The sequence below is a fragment of the Rhinopithecus bieti genome, unplaced genomic scaffold, assembly GCF_001698545.2.
Source record: "Rhinopithecus bieti isolate Rb0 unplaced genomic scaffold, ASM169854v2 scaffold_19, whole genome shotgun sequence".
Taxonomy (NCBI): Eukaryota; Metazoa; Chordata; class Mammalia; order Primates; family Cercopithecidae; genus Rhinopithecus; species Rhinopithecus bieti.
The window spans coordinates 4109381-4131785 of NW_016803360.1; the positions used below are offsets into that span (position 1 = coordinate 4109381).

The 22405-nt window shown below is 38.6% G+C and overlaps 1 protein-coding gene across 3 annotated transcripts in view; it reads right to left on the bottom strand.

The window, feature by feature from the left end:
* The window catches only part of SAMD3 (sterile alpha motif domain containing 3), a 67612-nt gene that overhangs the window by 9323 nt on the left and 35884 nt on the right, over nucleotides 1-22405 (bottom strand). For all 3 annotated transcript variants that reach the window (XM_017879743.1, XM_017879734.1, XM_017879725.1), the window contains 2 exons: nucleotides 20426-20593; nucleotides 533-733 (listed from right to left, as the gene is read on the bottom strand). In XM_017879743.1, the coding sequence (XP_017735232.1) occupies nucleotides 533-733; nucleotides 20426-20593 (369 nt within the window). The remainder of the gene's footprint in view (nucleotides 1-532; nucleotides 734-20425; nucleotides 20594-22405) is intronic.

Genomic DNA, 22405 nt, shown 5'->3' on the forward strand with positions numbered 1-22405 from the left:
CAGCCCTTTGGGCCTCACGTCCCACTGAGATTCACCCCCACTGTCTTGCTATGCTGTCCTGTTACCACTCCAAGAGGAAAGAGGGAAAAATCCATTTGGACACTGTAATCCCAGCACTTTGGGAGGCTGAGGCAGGCAGATCACCTGAGGTCAGGAGTTCAAGACCAGCCTGGTCAAAATGGTGAAACTCCATCTCTACTGAAAATACAAAAATTAGTCGGGCATGGTGGCACACACCTGTAGTCCCAGCTACTCAGGAGGCTGAGGCAGGAGAATCACTTGAACCTGGGAGGCAGAGGTTGCAGTGAGCTGAGATCACATCACTGTACTCCGGCCTGAGCAACAGAGCAAGACTCTGTCTAAAAAATATATATATATATTTATAAAATATTAAAATATATATGTGTGTATGTGTATATATACACTACATATACTATATCTATTATATATACATATATACACTATATATACTATATATACATATATATACTATATATATTATATATATAGTGAATAAAGTGAATAAAGACACCTGATAAGGGCACTTCAAGAAGGGAAACAGTTTAAGAATGTCCTTCAGAGGTGTTCGGCTGCCAATCATCTTTCTTCTTATTTCCAAAGTTTGGCTCATTCTTTTGTCAATTTCTCTCCAGTCCTTTTCTGTTTTCACATATTCTTGCTGGAACCACTTAATATGTTCATCCAGCTCAGAATCGAAACAAACAGCTTCTTCCTGCAAAACATTTTCAACCTATCAATGGATTCCATGTTTCTATGAAAACATGAATTTCAGGCTGTTGTTGCACACTCTTAGCTCATTCCTAAGGTGAGGATCACCATGCCTGGTTACACTTGACATTGAACATAACTAATAAATGGACACTCTTTAATGACAATAAATTAGATAGTTAATTACTTATCATGGAATTATAATCTATTCTTTTGAAAGATCTAAAAGAGTTACTTTAATTCCTGCGTTATATGGAGATAGATTATCCAGAAGGTTCCCACTGAATAAAATGTTGCTCATTTCTATGCATTTAAATTTTAGAAGATAAAATGTTAAGAAGATATTTTTTAAAGTATTAAGGTTTTGTTATTACTATTGTTTATCTTTTTTCTTTTTAAATGACTTTTTAAAGCTGCTGTACCACGCCATATAATCCAAATTCAAAATAATAACTGGTTATTTTCTGATGCTAAATCATTAATAATTTTATTCACCATACAACAGGGTAAGTTGGGTGGGGAGGGGGCAGCTAAGAAACACCTCACTTATTCTTGTTGAAAATCTAAGAATCAGCTTTGAGGAAATAAGAAAAATATCTTTCTAGAAATATGAGTTAAGAGGACAGTCAGCTGAACTGCACATAAATGAAAGTTGATCAACCATCTCGCTGACCAGAATGCGAACAGATGATACCTATAAAGGATGAAAAAGACTATAAGGAACCTACAGTCCTCTTATATCAAGGCTTTTACAAACACATAGGAAAGCCTCAGTAGATCTACTTTCTGTGGACACAGAATGACTAACAAGACCTAAACCAAGTGAACAAACGCCTAGAAAAATAAAATTATCAAAATTAAGAAGAAGTTCCTATAATCTTACATAAATTTAATTGGAAGATAAAAGTATTTCCACAAAGAAAATATCAAGAAAGACTTGAGGGTTTTACAGAGAAAATCTACTTAACTTTTGAAACAGAGTGTTCAAATTTACGCAAAAATTTTCAAGAAAAAGTAAAGGAGGCCAGGCATGGTGGCTCATACCTGTAACCCCAGCACTTTGGAAGGACGAGGCAGTAGGATCACCTAAATCCAGGAGTTCAAGACCAGCCTGGCCAACATGGCGAAACCCCACCTCCACTAAAAATACAAAAATTAGCCAGACACGGTAGCACACATCTGTAATCCCAGCTACTTGGGAGGATGAGGCATGAGAATTGCTTGAACCGAGAGGCGGAAGTTGCAGTGAACTGAGATCACACCACTACACTCCAGCCTGGGCAACAGAGTGAGACTGTCTCAAAAAAAAGAAAAAAGAAAGAAAGAAAAATAAAAGAAAAAAGGAAGGAAAAAAAGAGAATACTCTCTAACCCATCCTACCAAACCTCTATGACATTGATCCCCAAACCTGAAAGAACAGTGTAAGAGAGGAAAAGTGCAGGTCATTCTCACTGATGAACAAAGGTGCAGATATTAGAAACAAGGAACAACTAACTTGAATTTATTATACCTCAGAAACTCAAGGGTGGTTTGAAATTGGTAAGGGAACTATAGTAAATTCAAAGAAAACATGATTGATTTACCCATTATGTTTCACATACTATCATATTAAAATCTCAATTTGGGGGCCACTGTTAGAGAAAGATTCGGGGCAGAAAAGAGTAGGTTTTGAGAAATGTGGTGTATGAATAGTTTGGCACAGCAGCTCACACTCAGTAATCCCAATACTTTGGGAGGCTGAGGCTGAGGGTTACTTGAGGCCAGGAGTTTGAGAGAAGCCAGGGCAACATAGCAAGGCTCTATCTCTACAAAAATAATAATGAATGTTGGGAGGCCGAGGCGGGCGGATCACCTTAGGTCAGGAGTTTGAGACCAGCCTGGCTAACATGGTAAAACCCTGTCTCTATTAAAAATACAAAAACGTAGCCAGATGTGGTGGTGCGCGCCTGTAATCCCAGCTACCCAGGGGACTGAGACAGGAGAATCGTTTGAACCCAGGAGGCCGAGGTTGTGGTGAGCCGAGATCGCGCCACTGCACTCCAGCCTGGGCAACAGAGTGAGACTCCGTCTCAATAAACAAATAAATGATAATAATAAAATTACAACAGTTCTGTAATTTTATTTGGATTATCTAAACATGTGTAAACATCATATACTGCATTAACTAAAGATGAAAAAACATGACCATTTCAAATAATGCAGAAAAAGTATCTTATATAATGTTCTTCTATGATTAAAGAAAAACACTTTTGTCAGAATAACAGAAATTTTCAACCTATAACCTATAGGTATGTAACCTATAAAGTTACATACCAAAAAACCTATAGTTAACGTAATTTTTTTTTTTTTTAGACAAGGTCTCACTGTGTCTGTCACCCAGGCTGAAGTGCAGTGGAGTGATCACAGCTCAGTGCAGCTTCCAACTCCCAGGCATGAGTGATCCTCCCACTTCAGCATCCCAATAGATGGCCCAATAGATGGGCCCTGCCACCACACCTGGCTAACGTTTGTACTTTTTGTAGAGACAGGTCTTGCCATGTTGCCCAGGCTGGTCTTGAACCCCTGGGCTTAAGTGATCTGCTACCTTGGCCTCCCAAATTGTTGGGATTACAGGCATGAGCCACCGCGCCTGACAGATATGATTTTTAATGGTGAAATTGTAAAAGAATAATCTTTAAAATCAGAAGCAACACAAAGATGATTTATTATACTCTTACTCAGCCTGTACTGAAATTCCAGTTAGAGTAGTAAGATAAGTAAATAAAAGGTATAAAAATTGAGAAGACAGAAACAAAATTGTCATTATTCATAGATTATGTGATTGTTCAAAAGAAAACTTAAAATTATGCAGATATAATTTGTTACAACTGAGTTTTTCAGAGCAACTGAATACAAGATAAATATTCTAACATATACTAACATAGAAAATAAAATTTTGTACAGTTATATTTTGCAAAAAAATTAAATTGCAAAAAAACTTGTAAGATACCTAGGAATAAAACTAACAAAAAATGTGCAAGACTTTTAAGAAAATTATGAAACTATAAAATATTAGTGAGACTTAAATAAATGGATAGTCTATTATGTTCACAGCTAGAAAGGTTCAATATTGTAAGAAAGTCATCTTTCTCCAAGTAGAGCTGTTGATTCGATATTTCTGTCAAAATCCCAAACCTATCGAAAACCACAAGTTTTTTTTTTTTTATCAGAACTTGACTAGCTGATTCTAAAACTCACTTGAAAGATTAAAAACCTAAAGAATAACCAAGGCATTCCTAAAGAATAATAAAGCAGTGATGGGAAAGTATCAAGACATTTTATAGCTATGTAAGTAAGGAAGTTGGTATTGATGCAGGGATAGATGACTTTGCTAGTGGAAAACAGCAGAGCTTATAGACACAGAGCCATGGAAACAACAGAGATGGCATTACGAATCTGAGGAAGAGAAGGACTATTTTCTAAAAGGTGCAAGAAAATTTTCTATCCATAAGAAAAAAAAAAATTCCATATGGCTTAAGAAGTTAAATTTTAAGAGCAAAAACTTAAAAAATTTAAAGAAAATATAGAAATATTTCTTATCACTTCAAGGTAAGAAAGGATTTCCTTTTTAAAAGTGTTACCAGTGGAGGGCCTTGACTACAAGTCATCGAAGTTGTTGGTGTCTTGAACAAAGAATTGGAAGAAATGCATAACAAAGCCATGAAATAAAGAAGCAACAAAAATACAGATTTATTGAAATGAAAGTACACTCCATGGAGTGGGAGCAGGCTCAAGCTGGCTGCTCAAGAAAATTTTCTGGATTTTAAATAGTCTCTAGTGGTTTCCCATTGGTGACTCTGTTTACCCCCTATGTAAATAAAGGAGAGGCCCACAACCAGTCTGATTGGTTGTGGAAGGTGACCAATCAGTGACGGAAGTGAAGTTACAAAGTTACACTCTATGCAAATGTCTGATTGGTTGTAGGAAGGGACCAGAGGCTGAAATGAAGTAACAAAATTATATCCCAATGCAAATGAAGACTAGGCCTGCTACCAGTCTGATTGGTTGCAAGAGGGGACCAATCAGAGATTGATATGGTTTGGCTCTGTGTCCCCACCCAATCTTACCTTGTAGCTCCCGTAATTCCCACGTGTTTTGAGAGGGACCAGATGGGAGATGATTGAATCATGGGGGCAAGTCTTTCTTGTGCTGTTCTCATGATAGTGAATGGGTCTCACAAGATCCTATGGTTTTAAAAACGGGGGTTTCTCTGCACAAGCTCTCTCTCTGCCTGCTGCCATCCACAGAAGATGTGACTTGCTCCTTCTTGCCTTCTGCCATAATTGTGAGGCCTCCCCATTCATGTGTAACTGTTAGTTCAATAAACCTCTTTCTTTTGTAAATTGCCCAGTCTCAGGGATGTCTTTATCATGATACCTTTATCAGGATGTCTTTATCAGTGTGAAAACAGACTAATACAGACGACTTTCCATTTTTTCATCTGCCACACAGAGGCAGGTGGGAGGTTGCAAAGGGAGTAGCCTCTGATCCCTTTGTTACCTGGGCTTGGTAAGTTGGGGTTTTCCTTTTGATTCAGTTCTAGGAAGTTGGTGTAAATTGGCCTTAGGCTTCCTGCCTCCAGACCCTATTCTCCTGCCTCAAAAGCACTAATCATAAGATAAATGACTGATAACTCTAACTACATTAAAATTGCAACCTTGTCTTTCCTCGTCAAAAGACACCAGAAAGAAATTTAAAAGGCGAGGCACAAACTGTGAGAAGGTATTTGTAACCGATATAATTAGAAAAGGAGTAGAATACAGAATATACAAAGGATTTTTACAAGTAAATTGAAAAAAAGGGCAGCCTCATAGAAAAATAGGCAAAAGACATGAACAGACACTTTACAGAGGAGGCAACATCAATATTTCATAAACATATGAAAAGATGATCACCCTCATACATAACTGAAATGGAAACCAAACATGGTACCATTTTATTCCCAATAGATTGGAAGTGGGGTGGTAGCACTGCATGGGGGTGGGGTGAGTGGAAAAGAAATCAGATGATTAACAAGTGCTGCTTAGGGAGCTTAATCATCCAGGAAAATAATTTGGCACTGTCTTATAAAGTTGAATATCTGCACACCCTGTGAGCCAGTGAGCCAGCAAATCCACTCCTAAGTATAAATCCTTGAAAAAAGCTTTCACATATGCTTCAAGACACACATACAAGAATAATCACAGCAGCATAGTTCATAACAGCCAAAACTGGAAACAAATCAAATATCTGTTAAGAAGAGAAGAGCCAAATAAACTGGTTGCCTGTCACAATAGATTAAACTGACAGGAAAACGAATAAACTACACTCAACTGAACAACCTGGATGAATTCCAGTGACATTACATTGGGCGAAAAAAAGGAACTCATCAAAGTTAACATAAAGTTTTCATATCATTTTGTAAATCTCAAAAACAAGCAAAATTAGAATTTGTTTTAGGCTAGGGTAGTGAAGGAAAATTCGTGGAAGATGAGGAACTGATCAGATTTTAAGGGATAATAGAATTTGAAAGAAGAAAGGACAGTTCTGGGTGGAGAGTCAGGAAGGGCAGAGCATGTTACGGGAAAGTTTAGTAGAGCGAATCTGAAGATTGTGGAAAACCATAGAGGGCCAGGGTTTAAAGCTGGAACTTAAAAGCGATGAAATCTTTTAATGGAGGTTGGAAGAATAGCTAGGAAACTTGTGAATGCAGAGATACAGATTTGATATTTCTTATAAATTATCTAGATTTAGATTTCTAGAAAGGGAGAAAATTATAGGAGCAGGAGAACCAGGACAACGGATTGTCAACGAAGCCGAGGAGTTTCAAATGTAAAATGTGGAAGGTGGTGAAAAGAAAAAAAAAAAAAACTTTAAGTTAAGTTACAGATATGTGAGATCTTCATTTACTTTCAAGCTTTGTTTGTATATGTTTTAAACTGTTGAACATAAAAATGGACCTCAGAGGATTTATTCAAATAAAATATGTGCTTGAAAAAAAACAAGCAAAACTAAGCAATATATCTCAAGAATTCATGCATATGTGACAATATCATTTATTTTAAAAACAGTTGAATGATAAACATAAAATTCAGAGTAGTGATTACTTCTAGAGGCCCATGGTGTTAGAGAGGCAGGTGATGGGAGAGGGGAGGAAAACTCAGGCACACACAACGGTGAAGGCAGTGTTCTAGTCTAAAGTTAAATGTTGGGTTAACAGTGTTTATTTTGTCTCATAAATTACATATATGTTATATATATTTTTTCTTCTGTATGTCTCAAATGCATAGAATGACAATTTCTTAAGTAAGAAAACATTCTAATTTTTTAAAGTACAGAAAAATGTTTTAATTAAACAGCTTTCTTTCATCTACTGAAATACAGTAGAAGTTATATAATTGCTGATACCGACATTTAGATACTACTGTACATATAATGTACTACTTCCTCTAAAATTCTTACCCGATCATGAAAATAACGTTTCCAGAGAGCTTCCACCTGATCAGACTGATGGGATTAACACAGTGTTGATGGGTTTTATTCCAGACCGAAGTGATTTTCCTAATTATTAGAAGGCTACATCAGAATTTTAAATTCTCACCATTTTAATAATTTACATATTATTAGATTTATATATTATTAGATATACTGATAATGATTTACATATTATTAAAGCTGGAAATAACTTAGAAATCACCTAGTCCATGCCTCATACTTTACTGATGGGCAAATTGAGAACCTCAGAGGGGAAGTGACTTTTACAAGCACAGAGATGCTCAGGTGTTCAGGTTTCTGTTAGGGTAGTTCCCCACTTCTCTAACAGGCTAATTTCTTTAACAGTGCACATTGAAATGAGGGAGCTAGTGAGTAAGAAATGTCTGAATCTTACAGAACAGCAGCTGGAAACAACTGCTGACTGTTGACTTCAAGATGTCTGTCCCAGTAGAGAAAGTTAAGGGGGGGCCGTGCTCAAGGAGGAATCAGCGGAAGAAGACATGAAGCAGGAAAGAGATCACTTCAGGCCAAGAAATACACTGAAGGGAAATGTAGGACTCACCTGTGAGATGTGTGACTTTACAGGAATCAGCATAAATTAACCAGAACATTAACCTGAGTTACAGCCAAACAAATTGTATAAAGAGTGTATGCTACGCTTCCTTTACCACACCAGTTTTGGCAACATAGAGTGGTCTCTCCACTCCAACACCACAGCAACCTAAGCTCCCAGAGAGTTGGTTGTAATAGCAGAGCATAGTTATAGCCAACTTTTAGTTTAAGCTGACAGCTGGAACAGAAATCAGGAGGAGAATATTTCTAAGTTTGATTTCAACGGGAGAATGAGACTGCTTTTGAAGCAGTAAGACGGCACGGTTAAAAATGTAATTACAGCTTTTTTTATCTCCCAGAAATGAATCAAAACTCATCTTGACTTTGATAAAGATAACTTTGTTCTATATCCCACAATCTGAATAAGTTTACAAAGAGAGTATCGTGTTATGAAAATTGAATAATTCTCTTTAAAATAATATTTTAAGAAAATGGTATCTTGCCATGTTGCCCAAGCTTGTCTTGAACTCCGGGGCTCAAGGGATTCTCCCACTTCAGATCCCAAAGTGCTGGGGTTACAGGCATGAATCACTGCATCTGGTCCCTGAATAATTCTTATAAATACCCTAAGAAAAATCTACTTTAAAGGCACTATGTAAATAAAGGTTCCATACCTAAGACTGTGGACTGTAGCTTCTGAACATCACCAGCAAATAACTGGACATACTCCCTGCTGACTATAATGTTCTCTGTAGATTGTCATCTCACTCATTCTCTAACTACCCAAAGGGTATATTTATCTCAGCTGTCCAGTATGGTAGCCACTAGCCACCTGTGGCTTCTGAGCACTTGAAATGTGACTAGCGCAAATTGATATTTCTAACTTTTAACAATTTTTATTGTCATTTTTATTATTTTTTAATAGAAGAGTGGGTTTTGCTATGTTGCCCAGCTGGATTCTAACTCCTGGGCTCAAGCAATCCTGCATTTGCCTCCCAAGTAGCTGGGACTACAGGCATGTGCCACTGAACCTGGCTTTTTTCCCCTCCGCCAGAGATAGCCCAAATTGAAATGTAAGCTGCAAACACTGTATTTCAAATATTTAGTATGCAAAAAAAGAATGTAAAATATCTCATTAACAATTTTTAGAATGATTACATGTTGAAATAATATTTTGCATATAGTGAGTTAAATCTACTATTAACATTAATTCCATTTGCCTCTTTTACTTTTAAAATTTCTGCTACTAGAAAATTAAAATTACATAAGCAGCACATATTATATTTCTATTGGACAGTGTTGTGTTAGATACTAGGGGTTTCCTCACACCAAATCCCAGTCATCCTCATTTCCAATTCTATTGTCATCAAGTATTGACTTGGAAATGATGTACCCTCTATGGAACTGGAACAGTAGCTTAGCTTAGCATTCAGGCATGTGTCTCAGTCAATCAGTGGGCAGAGTTTCACCCATGCAACCTTGCCCCATGTTTCCAAGTGTGCAGCTTACTTGTAAAACTTTGCAGTATTAGTAAATATGCCACCTGCTAATGACAGTAATTGTACTCTATGTAGAATGAAATTAACTGTCAAGATTTTTCTTCAACTTTTGCTGTCTTGTTCAATTTTCTATCATGAGAGAAACATCTGTGGAAAAGGCTATAAAATAATTAGTATTTATACAATAAATCATTATGTGTCAGGCCTAGTAAAAAAACAACAGTAACTGTCATAAGATAAATCCAAAGAAACTTAGTAAATATTCTTAACATTTGACTCACTAGGTAGTTTTTGCACAACTTTAATTATATTTTATTTCTAAGCCGAAGAAATCTAACACACAAAGCTATTTCATAGCTTTCAAAGCTACAGGGTATATATGTACCCAATAAGTAGGAAAATAAAATGTTTTAAGACAGAAATGAATTATAGGTATAGTGTTAATAATTTAACACCTGGTAGTTAGTTAACTAACTTATTTAGCAAATATGTGGAAGACTATGGAATACGAGAACATCCTAAAAGCATTTATCAAATCCATGCATCAGTATCCTACACATAAAGTAGGTTAAAAAAAAAGATAGAGGCACAAGTTATCCTCTCTAAAGAAATTGTCATGTTGTTCCAGTATATATTTGATAGAATATGTCACATCAGAATGAGGTAAAATGTTAGGTATTTTTTCCTCTATGTTTCAGACTTAGAGAATGTTCTTAAAATTAAATTTACAAAAGAGACAATGTATACCTAGTACTGAGGGCCTAGAAAGAATCTTCAAATAAAGTAGCTGTAAAATGAAAACTAGGTGTTTTACTTAAAGCAAAATCATTTTTTCCCTATGTTCTAAGTGTTCTTATTATAACAAATGGCAATAACTCTCATATATTTCCCCATGCTAAAGATGGTACAAGGACACAGATTGTAAAATTACAAGGGAGGATGGCAGGACTAACCTGATCCTCAAAAAATGCCTTCATTGCTTCATGAAGCCAGCACAGGCACAGGAGAATCACAGAGAAGTGGATCCAATGCTTGACATAGTGTGTTTGGAGTCCCTGGTATTACCTGCAACAGGCAAGATTATGCTGCTGCATCTGGCAACTCCCACACCTTATAGTGACAAAAGTTTATCACACATGTGACATGCCCATCTTGGGGCCCTGCTCCTAATCCTCCTTACCCAAGGACATGGCTCCATCATCTAGAATGTTGTCAATTGTCACTGAAAAAAGAGGTAAATGAGGAATTGTATGCTGGATCTTTAACGCGCATGTGACATCTGCTCACATTTCATTGGCCAGCCTTGTGACCATACCTAACTTCAAGGGGGTGGAGAAGTACAATCCTGCTGATTGTACAAAGGCAAAGAATTGGTTAAACTGGTAAGTAACAGGGCAAGGAGGGTTACATCAGGAAGATATAGCAATTATAAACTTATATACACCTAACAACAGAGCCCCCAAAACCATGAGACAAAAACTGACAGAACTGAAAGGAAAAATAGACAATTCCAGAATTATAGTTGGAGACTTCAGTACTTCACTTTCAGTGATAAATAGAACTACTAGAAACATGATAAACAAGAAACTAAAAACCTCAAACAACTGTTGTTTCTGGAGAAGACAACATACATTGTAGGAACTTGAAATCAGAAGTAATGAATACATCATAAAATGAAGACCTCTTAGCAGATGAAATTAAAAGAAATTTTGAAGAAACTAATAGGACTAAGTTACTTATTTAAAACTCTTAAAGCAAAACAGAAACCAAATGTAGACTAAACTAACTGACGAAGGTAAAATAATCTATCCACCTACATAACATTAAAAGCCTCCAAATCAAGAAAACTCCATTGCAGTTAGAACACAAAACAAAACAAAAACAAACAAAAAAACACAGAAAGAGATAAGCGAAAGCTCCAGCTGAGATGTAAATGGTATTTACATCCTTTGTATTCTGCTTCAAGAAAACAAAATTATTAGTTCAAAGATGAACTGCAGATGACTTAAAGATTTAAACATGAAAGTTAAAATTACAAACATAATGGAAGAAAGAATAAGGGAGAAACTTTGTGACTTGGGGCATGGTAAAGACTGCAGTCTACAAATCAAAAAGAAAAAGATGCAAACCCATTAGAAAACAGGCAATGGATCTAAAGAGGTAATTTTCTAGAAGAGATGCAACAGGCTAACACACATATGAAGAGACGCCCAGACTCAGTAATCCATGGAAATGTAAATCACAACAAGAATGAAATTATACTTTATACCTATTAGTCTTGGCAGCATTTTGAAGGCTAGATAATGGTAAGCGTTGGCCGGAATACAGGGATCTGCACTGGTGTGGAAGTGAGATTAGCAAAGTCATTTTGAAGAGCAACTGGTCAAATTAAGTACATGCATGCCTTGAGTCCCATCAGTTCCACTTCTGGATGTGCAACCCAAAGAAAGCACACACAGCTTCATAACCAGGTATGTATAACGGTGTTCTCTGCAGTGCAATTTGTAGTGGGAACTGGACTTGAGGCAAGAGTACTCTATAATGGTTAAAATCAATGGACTTGAAATATACACGAATGAATCTTTAAAAGACTGTCAGTTTAAAAGGTGAAATTGAAAGAGGTAAAGAATCCCTATTTATGTTAAATCAAATATACATGAATCCCAAATGACAGAACACATTCTGGAACATTTACAAACAAACAAAAAATACATATGAAACGCTTTAAAATGGTTCCCTACAGTCAGAAGTGTGGAGAAAGGCAGATAGGAATGGGGACAGAAAGGAATAATAAAACCAGAGAAAGATCCAGCACAGGGCAACAGTGATAATGTGCCATGAAGTAAGGAGTTTGATTCATTCAACTTTAACACTTAAGGATTATGACAAAAAAAAGAAAATACTACTATATAAAGTACAATCTTACTTTGCCATGCAGTTCCACACAATTCCTCTAAGCTTTTAAATCCAACATTTTCATCATTTTAACAAGAGACTGTCAGCAACTTATGAAATTGCTCAGTTAAGTGTACTGTTTTGAGAATCTAATTATATCTGTTTATAAATACACGATGAGGTACAATAAAAGATACTTAAGAAAAGAAAGCCGATTTATCAATTCATGGGGCTATACACTCTCTGGACCTAAAACTAAAAGATGCATAAGAAGAGATGGCACAGCTGCTGCATTGACTGCACAACCATACATGTAGCCACATGAGGTACTGAGGTTGGAAAGGCATTTTTAAGCATTGCAAAATACCCAGCATTTTGCAAGATTGGTCTGGGAACACAATGTGGGATTCTGACAAGCAAAGCTATCTATCTAACATGGTGATAAGTCTTTCCAGCAGTGGGACACGAGGAACTCAGGTGTATTGACTCACAGTTGGTGCTTTGGCATTGCAGATGCTTCAAGTTTTGCAGCCAAAGAACATAGCTTAAGCAGAGCTAAAATGGCATAGAAGAACGCAGTGGGCGGAGGGTGAGGGACAAAAGATCTGCCCCCTCTGCTCAGACCTGCACAAGTTCTGCAGCTGCCTGGTCTACCTGTGGAAGCCCATGTGACAGGACTAAGAAATCCACCCTGGCCGGGTGCAGTGCCTCATGCCTGTAATCCCAGCACTTTGGGAGGCCAAGGTGGGCGGCTCACCTGAGGTCGGGAGTTTGAGACCAGCCTGCCCAACATGGCAAAACCCCATCTGTACTAAAAATACAAAAAATTAGCTGGACGTGGTGGTGCATACCTGTAATCCCAGCTACTCAGGAGGCTGAGGCAGGAGAATCACTTGAACCTGGGAGGCGGAGGTTGCAGTGAGCCGAGATCACGCCATTGCACTCCTAGCCTGGGCAACAAGAGTGAAATACTGTCTCCAAAAAAAAAAAAATCTGCCTTCTTTCATTGAGACATCTACCTTCAATTCTTTGGTAAATCCCATCAGACAACCAAAGAAAAAAGAACAGAAACAAAATTAAGCAAAACAAAAGAAAATCTCTTCCTTTATCCCTTCCCAAGATCTTCCTCCAGTTTAGCCACACCCACTTTCTTGCCTTTGAGTGAATGGCCAGACCCCTGTGTCTTGCCTGCATCAACATTTTCCATCTCTGCAGCATAGGAAATAATTTTTTTCTGTGTTATAAAAATATTGTGCCCAGTTAAAAAATTTTAAAACATGAGAGTTACCCAAGTGTGTCTTAAAACAATTTTAATGTTCAGAAATCTTTTTTTTTTTTTTTTCCTTGAGACAGGGTCTGGCTCTGTCACCCAGGCTAGAGTGCAGTGGTGCGTTCTCAGCTCACTGAAGCCTCAACCTCCCGGCTCAAGCAGTTCTCACACCTCAGCCTCACGAGTAGCTGGGACTTACAGGCACATGCCACCACACCTGGCTAATTTTGTTTAGTTTTTGTAGAGAGGGCGTCTCACTATGTTGCCCAGGCTGCTTTCAATATATACGACACATGGACTCAAGTAATCCTCCCGTCTCAGTCTCCCAAAGTGCTGGGATTACAGACGTGAGCCACCGTGCCTGGCTCAGCAATCTTAAAGACATTACAAAGGAGCTATCGACGGAAGAAGTTCAAACCAGAGATTAAAAATAATGTTGGTAATCACTCTGAAAAATAAAATTATATGAGATAAATTCAAAGGATGGAGCCCCCCCCAAAAAACACACTTCTTAGTGTTTGTACATTTGCTTAATCCCCATGTAGCATACAAAATACAGAAACAGAGTGCTTCTGTAATATTCCACTATAAATAGTTTTCACATCCTTTAAAGCTTTTTGCTTTACAGACATGAGAGCATAAACGGAGAGGCTATAGTCTTCAAAGAATCAGCGATTTGCACTATTTGTAAGGGGGAGAAAAGTTAAATGCTTACAAATTGGATTTGTTTGCCAGCAAAAATGTTGTCTCTGCAGATGTCAGCAATGACCACCCTATCATCTTTTTTTAGCCTTAGCTGGCAGGAAGGTCAAAACTAAATTCCATTGCCATTTAACTGCTAACCTCAATACATTCAATTCCCTGTTCATTTTGTAGCAAAGGGCCCTGGATTGACCACAGCAGGGTTCATCTTAGGATTCAAGCATGTCTTGGGGGCTAGAAAGGAAAAACCACGAAGAGTGTAGTTCCGTGAAGAAGGGACAGAAAGTGTGAGTGTACAAGCTGGTTCAAAGATGATGTGTCAACACAAGAGGGGGGTTTGCATTTAGACTCGTGTCCAGGGGTGTGACCTCTGATCCCACTGACTGACCCTTGAGTTCTAAGGCTGGGGACAATTGATTTTACCATTCATCAATTCCATTGATTTTTGGTGGGGAATACCTCATAGAAAAAGAGGGAAAACTGAATTGAAAGGAACTCCACCTTTATTCTACTAAAAATCAAATGTTTGTGAAAAGCAACTTATGCATAATGTACTGCTGTTATTTTACAAAGTGATTTTTATTTTATTTCATTTTAAGTTTTGGGATACATGTGCAGAAAGTGCAGTTTTGTTACATAGGTATATATGTACCATAGTCGTTTGCTGCACCTATCAACCTGTCATCTAGGTTGTAAGACCCACATGTATTAGGTAATTGTCCTCATGCTCTCCCTCCCCTTATCCCCCACCCCCAACAGGCCCTGGTGTGTGATGTTCCCCTCCCTGTGTCCATGTGTTCTCATTGTTCAATTCCAACTTATTAATTAGAACACACGGTGTGTTTGGTTTCCTGTTTCTGTGTTAGTTTGCTGAGAATGATGGCTTCCAGCTTCATCCATCTCCCTGCAAAGGACATGAATTCATTCATTTTTATGGCTGCATAGTATTCCATGGTGTATATGTGCCACATTTTCTTTATCCAGTCTATCATTGATGACATTTGGGTTGGTTCCAAGTCTTTGCTATTGTAAATACTGGTAGTTTGATGGGAATAGCATTGAATCTATTAATTACTTTAGGCAGTATGGCTGTTTTCACGATATTGATTCTTCCTATCCATGAGCATGGAATGTCTCTCCTTTCCTTTGTGTCCTCTCTTATTTCTTGAGCAGTGGTTTGTAGTTCTCCTTGAAGAGGTCCTTCATGTCTCTTGTAAGTTGTATTCCTAGGTATTTTATTCTCTTTGCAGCAATTGTGAATGGGAGTTCACTCATGATTTGGCTGTTTGTCTATTACTGGTGTATAGGAATGCTTGTAGGTTTTGCACATTGATTTTGTATACTGAGAACTTGCTGAAGTTGCTTATCAGCTTAAGGAGATTTTGGGCTGAGATGATGGGGTTTTCTAAATATACAATCATGTCATCTGCAAACAGAGACCATTTGACTTCCTCTCGTCCTATTTGAATACTCTTTATTTCTTTCTCTTGCCTGACTGCTCAGGCCAGAACTTCCAATACCATCTTGAATAAGAGTGGTGAGAGAGGGTATCCTTGTCTTGTGCCAGTTTTCAAAGGGAATGCTTCCAGCTTTTGCCCATTCGGTGTGATGTTGGTTATGAGTTTGTCATAAATAGCTCTTATTATTTTGAGATATGTTCCATCAATACCTAGTTTATTGAGAGTTTTTAGCATCGAGGGATGTTGAATTTTATTGAAGGTCTTTTCTGCATCTATTGAGATAGCCATGTGGTTTTTGTCATTGGTTTTGTTTATGTAATGGATTATGTGTATTGATTTGCATATGTTGAACCAGTCTTGCATACCAGCGAAAAAGCTGACTTGATTGTGGTGGATAAACTTTTTGATGTGCTGCTAGATTCAGTTTGCCCGTATTTTATTGAAGATTTTTGCATTGTTGTTTGTCAGGCATATTGGCCTGAAATCTTCTGGTACATTGTGTCTTTGTTCTCACTGGTTTCAAAGAACATCTTTGTTTCTGTCTTCATTTTGTTATTTACCCAGTAGTCATTCAGGAGCAGGCTATTCAATTTCCATGTAGTTGTACAGTGAGTTTTTAGTGAGTTTCTTAATCCTGAGTTCTAATTTGATTGCACTGTGGTCTGAAAGACTATTATGATTTCCATTCTTTTGCATTTGCTGAGGAGTGTTTTACTTCCAATTATGTGATCAATTTTAGAATATGTGTTGTGTGGCACTGAGAATAATGTATGTTCTGTTGATTGGGGTGGAGAGTTCTGCAGATATCTATCAGGTCCACTTGGTCCAGAGCTGAGTTCAAGTTCTGAATATCCTTGTTAATTTTCTGACTCGTTGATCTGTCTAATATTGACAGTAGGGTGTTAAAGTCTCCTCCTATTATTGTGTGGGAGTCTACATCTCTTTGCAGGTCTCCAAGAACTTGTTTTATGAATCTGGGTGCTCTTGTATTAGGTGCATATATATTTAGGATAGTTAGCTCTTCTTGTTGCATTTATCCCTTTACCATTATGTAATGTCCTTCTTTGTCTTTTTTGATCTGTGTTGGTATAAAGTCTGTTTTATCAGAGACTAGGATTGCAACCCGTGCTCTTTTTTGCTTTCTATTTGCTTGGTAAATATTCCTCCATCCCTTTGTTTTGAGCCTATGTGTGTCTTTGCACATGAGATGGATCTCCTGAATATAGCACACTGATGGGTCTTGACTTTTTATCCAGTTTGCCAGTCTGTGTCTTTTAATTGGGTCATTTAGCCCATTTACATTTAAGGTTAATATTGTTATGTGTGAATTTGATCCTGTCATCATGATGCTAGTTGGTTCTTTTGCCCATTAGTTGATGCAGTTTCTTTATCATGTCATTGGTCTTTATATTTTGGTTTGTTTTTGCAGTGGCTGGTACCAGTTTTTCCTTTTCGTATTTAGAGCTTTCTTCAGGAGCTCTTGTAAGGCAGGCCTGGTGGTGACAAAGTAAGTAAGCATTTGCTTATCTGTAAAGAATTTTATTTCTCTTTCACTTATGAAACTTAGTTTGGCTGGATATAAAATTCTGGGTTGAAAATTATTTTCTTTAAGAATTTTGAATATTGGCTGCCACTCTTTTCTGGCTTGTAGGGTTCCTGCAGAGAGATCCACTGTTAGTCTGATGGGCTTCCCTTTGTGGGTAACCTGATTTTCCTCTCTGGTTGACCTTAACATTTTTTCCTTCATTTCAACCTTGGTGAATCTGACAATTATGTGTCTTGGGGTTGCTCTTCTTGAGGAGTATCTTTGTGGCGGTCTCTGTATTTCCNCTTGCTAGGTTAGGGAAGTTCTCCTGGATAATATCCAGAAGTGTGTTTTCCAACTTGGTTCCATTCTCTCTGTCACTTTCAGGTACACCAATCAATCGTATGTTTGCTCTTTTCATGTAGTCCCATATTTCTTGGAGGCTTTGTTCATTCATTTTCAGTCTTTTTTCTCTAATCTTTTCTTCATGCCTTATTTCAGTAAGTTGATCTTCAATCTTTGATATCCTTTCTTCCACTTGATCGATTCCACTATCAATACTTGATGTATACTTGACGAAGTTCTCGTGCATTGTTTTTCAGCTCCGTCAAGTCATTTATGTTCCTCTCTAAACTGGTTATTCTAGTTAGCAGTTCCTGTAACCTTTTATCAAGTTTCTTAGCTTCCGTGTGTTGGGTTAGAATATACTCCTTTAGCTCAGATGAGTTTGTTATTACCCACCTTCTGAAGCTGTCATCAATCTCATTTTCTGTCCATTTGTGTGCCTTTGTTGGAAAGAAGTTGCTATCATTTGGAGGAGAAGAAAAATTATGATTTTTGGAATTTTCAGTGTTTTTGCACTGGTTTTTCCTCATCTTCGTGGATTTATCTACCTTTGATCTTTGAGGCTGATGACCTTTGGATGGGGTTTTTGTGTGGGAGTCCTTTATGTTGACATTGATGTTGCTGCTTTCTGTTTGTTAGTTTTTCTTCTAACAGGCCCTTCTTCTGCAGGTCTGCTAGTTTGCTGGAGGTCCACTCCAGATCCTATTTGCCTGGGTATCACCAGTGGAGGCTGCAGAGCAGCAAAGATCACTGCCTGCTCCTTCCTCTGGAAGCTTCGTCCCAGAGGGGCACTGGCCAGATGCCAACCAGAGCTCTCCTGTATGAGGTGTCTGTCAACCCCTGTTGGGAGGACTCTCCCAGTCAGGAGGCATGGGGTTCAGGGACCCACTTGAAGAGGCAGTCTGTCCCTTAGCAGAGCTGGTGCATTGTGCTGGGAGAATCCCTCTTGTCAGAATCAGCTGCTCTCTTCAGAGCCAGCAGGCAGGAAGGATTAAATCCACTGAAGCTGCGCCCATAACTGCCCCTTCCCCAGGTGCTCTGTCCCATGCAGATGGGGTTATGTCTGTAAGCCCTTGGCTCGGGATGTTACCTTTCCTTCAGAGACGCCCTGCCCAGTGAGGAGGAATCTAGAGAAGCAGTCTGGCCACAGCCACTTTGCTGTGCCCAGCCCAGACCTCCCAGCCTCCTTAGCACTGTCAGGGGAAAACTGCCTACTAAAGCAGGACCCACTGAGCAAGACCACTTGGCACCCTGGCTTCAGCCCCTTTTCCAGGGGACTGAACAGTTCTGTCTCACTGGGGTTCCAGGCGCCACTGGGGTATGAAAAAAAATCCTCCTGCAGCTAGCTCAGTGTCTGCCCAAAGAGCCACCCAGTTTTGTGCTTGAAACCCAGGGCCCTGGTGGTGTAGGCATACGAAGGAATCTCCTGATCTGCAGATTGCAAAACTGTGGGAAAAGTGTAGTAACCCAGCCAGGTAGCACAGTCTCTCATGGCTTCCTTTAGCTCGGGGAAGGAGGTCCTCGGCTCCTTGCACTTCCCAGGTGAAGCAATGCCTCACCCTGCTTCTGTTTGCCCTCTGTGCGTTGGACCCATTGCCTAACCAGTACCAATGAGATGAACTGGGTACCTCAGTTGGAAATGCAGAAATTACCCACCTTCTGCATTGGTCTGTCTAGGAGCTAGCTGCAGACCGGAGCTGTTCCTATTCGGCCATCTGGGTCCCTCTCACAAAGTGATTTTAAGAACATAAAATATTTCAAAATAAATATGATTTTATCTTACAATTTTAGTTTGTAATTAGAATTTTGCAAAGTTTCTAAAAGTTTCACCACTAAATTTAGGGCACCTTTCAGCTGTCTTGTCTTTTGTCAAAGAACAGTTACAGAATTGTGTTATCTTAACTGACCTATCATTTTGAAAGCCTCACTGAAAATTAGAATAAGATATTTAAAGTACATGCTTTCATCCAAGTTTTGCATTATGCATGATGCTGGGATGAGTGGTTTACAAAATATATTTAAAATATTCCTATCCTATGGATCTTATAACTAGCACTAATAAAACTGAAGTGACTCAGTGCTTTGCCCTTTTATTATCAAATAAATACACCAGATGAAAAGAAAATAGAATATTTACACCAAGTACTTTCACTAATATAAACATGTTTGTGGTGAAGAGTTAGGATTTACATATTCATATGGGGTTAAGATAGAAACAGAATTGGGAAGATAAGAGATTTCACTTTCATATTTGGTAGTTCAGACATCCTTCTTAAAAGTTCAATCTACTTTGATAGCAAGGGAAATTTTGTTTCTGAGGATATTTCGGTGCTCTGAGGTAGAAAAGGAATATGTACAGGATCTCAGACAACTGGAATTCCCATGATCTCCCAGCTGCTGAGGGAAGAATCTCCAGGCCCTCCCAGGGACCCTCAGCCTGGAGCTCCCGACAGCCACTTCTGGGTTGGGTGGAAAGGCTTCAGGAGCAGCAGGGAAGGGAAAGCCATGATGGAGTTTTGTATCCATGCATGTGGGTTCTTTCCTGAAACCTGGAGACCGGAGGCTACCTAACTCAAACAATGTGAGTATTAAAAAACTTCCTGTAGCAATAAGAGCATCAAAACATAAGATGCATTTTAGGATAAGAGCAAAAAAAAAAAAAAAAATTATTCAAGGACTCAGAACTTAAGGGTTTTGCACGTTTTGAAGGTTGTAAAAGACAAACTGGACATGAGATGTTCAATAATTGCTTTGGGAATTCTTTTCTTGGAAATACCATGCTCATTGTTAGCCATGCAAAACAGACTTGGTTCTTGACTATACTTCAAATTTTAAAAAGTTATCTCATTTTAATTATTTTAAACACTATTATTTATTATTCCTTAATCAATATATCAATCCATCAAGTTCAGAACATTTATTAATTCAATCTTACTTTTATCTGGACAAGTTTAATTTCATCAAATCTTATATCAGCAAGAGATTTCCTTGTTTGGCCTCTTCGGTGTCCAAATTTACACTTATTTCTAATCACTTGCTCATCATCTTCTATGGGTCTTCGCACATATTTAAAGCGATCTTTGAGGGCTCGTTTCCATAAAAACTGTAAAATAACACAACAGGCCAATTAATCTTCAAGGAGATTGAGATAATCCTATATAAACAATACACCTATACAACAACAATACATACCTATCATCTTTGGGCTTGAAATTATTTTCACATCATAGTAATAGAAATAATATGTATCTATCCTTCCTTTTACCCTCACAGCAATCTTGTGACACTGCTACAGAAATTATAAACCCTAAGTTATAGGTAAGAAGACAAAGTCACAGAAATAGAAATCTTTTTCCAGTGTCGTATGGTTATAGAGTAAATATATCAGTTCTTGAACCTAGATTTTCTAATTCCCAAAAGTGATACTTTCCACTAGACTCTGCTGTCTCCACAACCAACTCCATTTTTCTAGTGGGTTCTAGAAAAGACCTGATAGTGGCTTATGGATTGATGCATTTTCTTTAAAAATAATTTTCTGTCACCTTTTGAAATTTGTTTTGGTGAGTACTATTGGCATTCACTCCCTAAGTATCTGCGGCACCTCTACTGTTTCAAACACAAAGACCAAGTCCCCACTCTGGGAGGGAGAAGGGTGTAGGTGGACCTCACTTTCAGTGTAGCAGAGGGATGAGTGATTTTAATACAGAGTGGAAACTATTATAATAGGGGAAGATACATCATTCATTTACATTGTGTTAGGAGATCATAAAAGCCTTCCTGTAGGAAGTTCTTGAATCTAAACTGAGGCTTAGGTCTTAGGGTCAGGTAACTGCATGAAGGGATGGAGATAGCATCAGGGAATGCCAGTTGGGTGGATGCTCAGACATTCCAGGAGGATGAAGCTGCATGTGCAATGGAATGGAGGGAGAGCTAGTGCCCTTTGGAGAACTACCAAGAGTTGTGCGAGGCTGGAGCACAGAGCTCAAGATGAGGGAATGATAGAGGATGGGGTAAAAAGTAAGGTGGGAGAGAGGAGCCAGCCCAATCATCAAGGGCCATGGTCACCCCATTAAGAAGCCTCAATGTAATCCTGAACCAGATCTTAAATCTGTCTCTGTAGACAGGTATATTAGAACCTCATAGGAACTTTTGCCCTTGGTCTTTCCTCTAAAGCAATGGTTCTCAAATTTTAGCCTGAATCAATTCCTGGAGGACCTGTTAGAGCACAGGTTGCTGAGCCCCACTCTCAGCGTCTCTGATTTTGAGGTCAGGGGTAGGCTGAGAGTGTGCATTTCTTGCAAGCTCCCATGCGATGCTGCTGCTTGCTACTGCTCAAGACTACATAGATGCTGGTTCGGGAGATTGGAATGGAGCCCAGATGTCTGTATTTTTAAAGCTCTATAGAGAATTCATCAGAACAGCCAGGTTAGGAAGTATTCCTAGGCCATGTTGAGTTGGGAGAGTGAATGGTCAGATCTGAGCTCTGGAAGGATCTATCTGGCATGTGGAGTTTTTGTGAGACCAGAGAGATGGACAACACCTAGGAAGCACCCCTGGACTTCTTCCTCAATATGCCAACATCTCTTCCACTGCTGGGCCTTCAGTTTGGGCCTGGAAAGCTTTATCCCTCTTTTCCCACACCTAGCTAGTATGTAGTTGACCCTTGCTTTGCCTTCAGGTCTCAGCTCAGCCTGTGCTTCATGGAAGCCTCCTCTGGCCTCTGTAACAGCTTGGCGTTGGAGCTCCCCTTTCTTCACTGGCACTTACCACAGTGGTAATCTACCCTCATCTATGTGATACTTTGTCTGTTTTTATTTCTACTTCTTTTTTTCTTTTCTTTTCCTTTGTCTTCCTTCCTTCCTTCCTTCCTTCCTTCCTTCCTTCCTTCCTTCCCTTCCTCCCTTCCTCCCTCCCT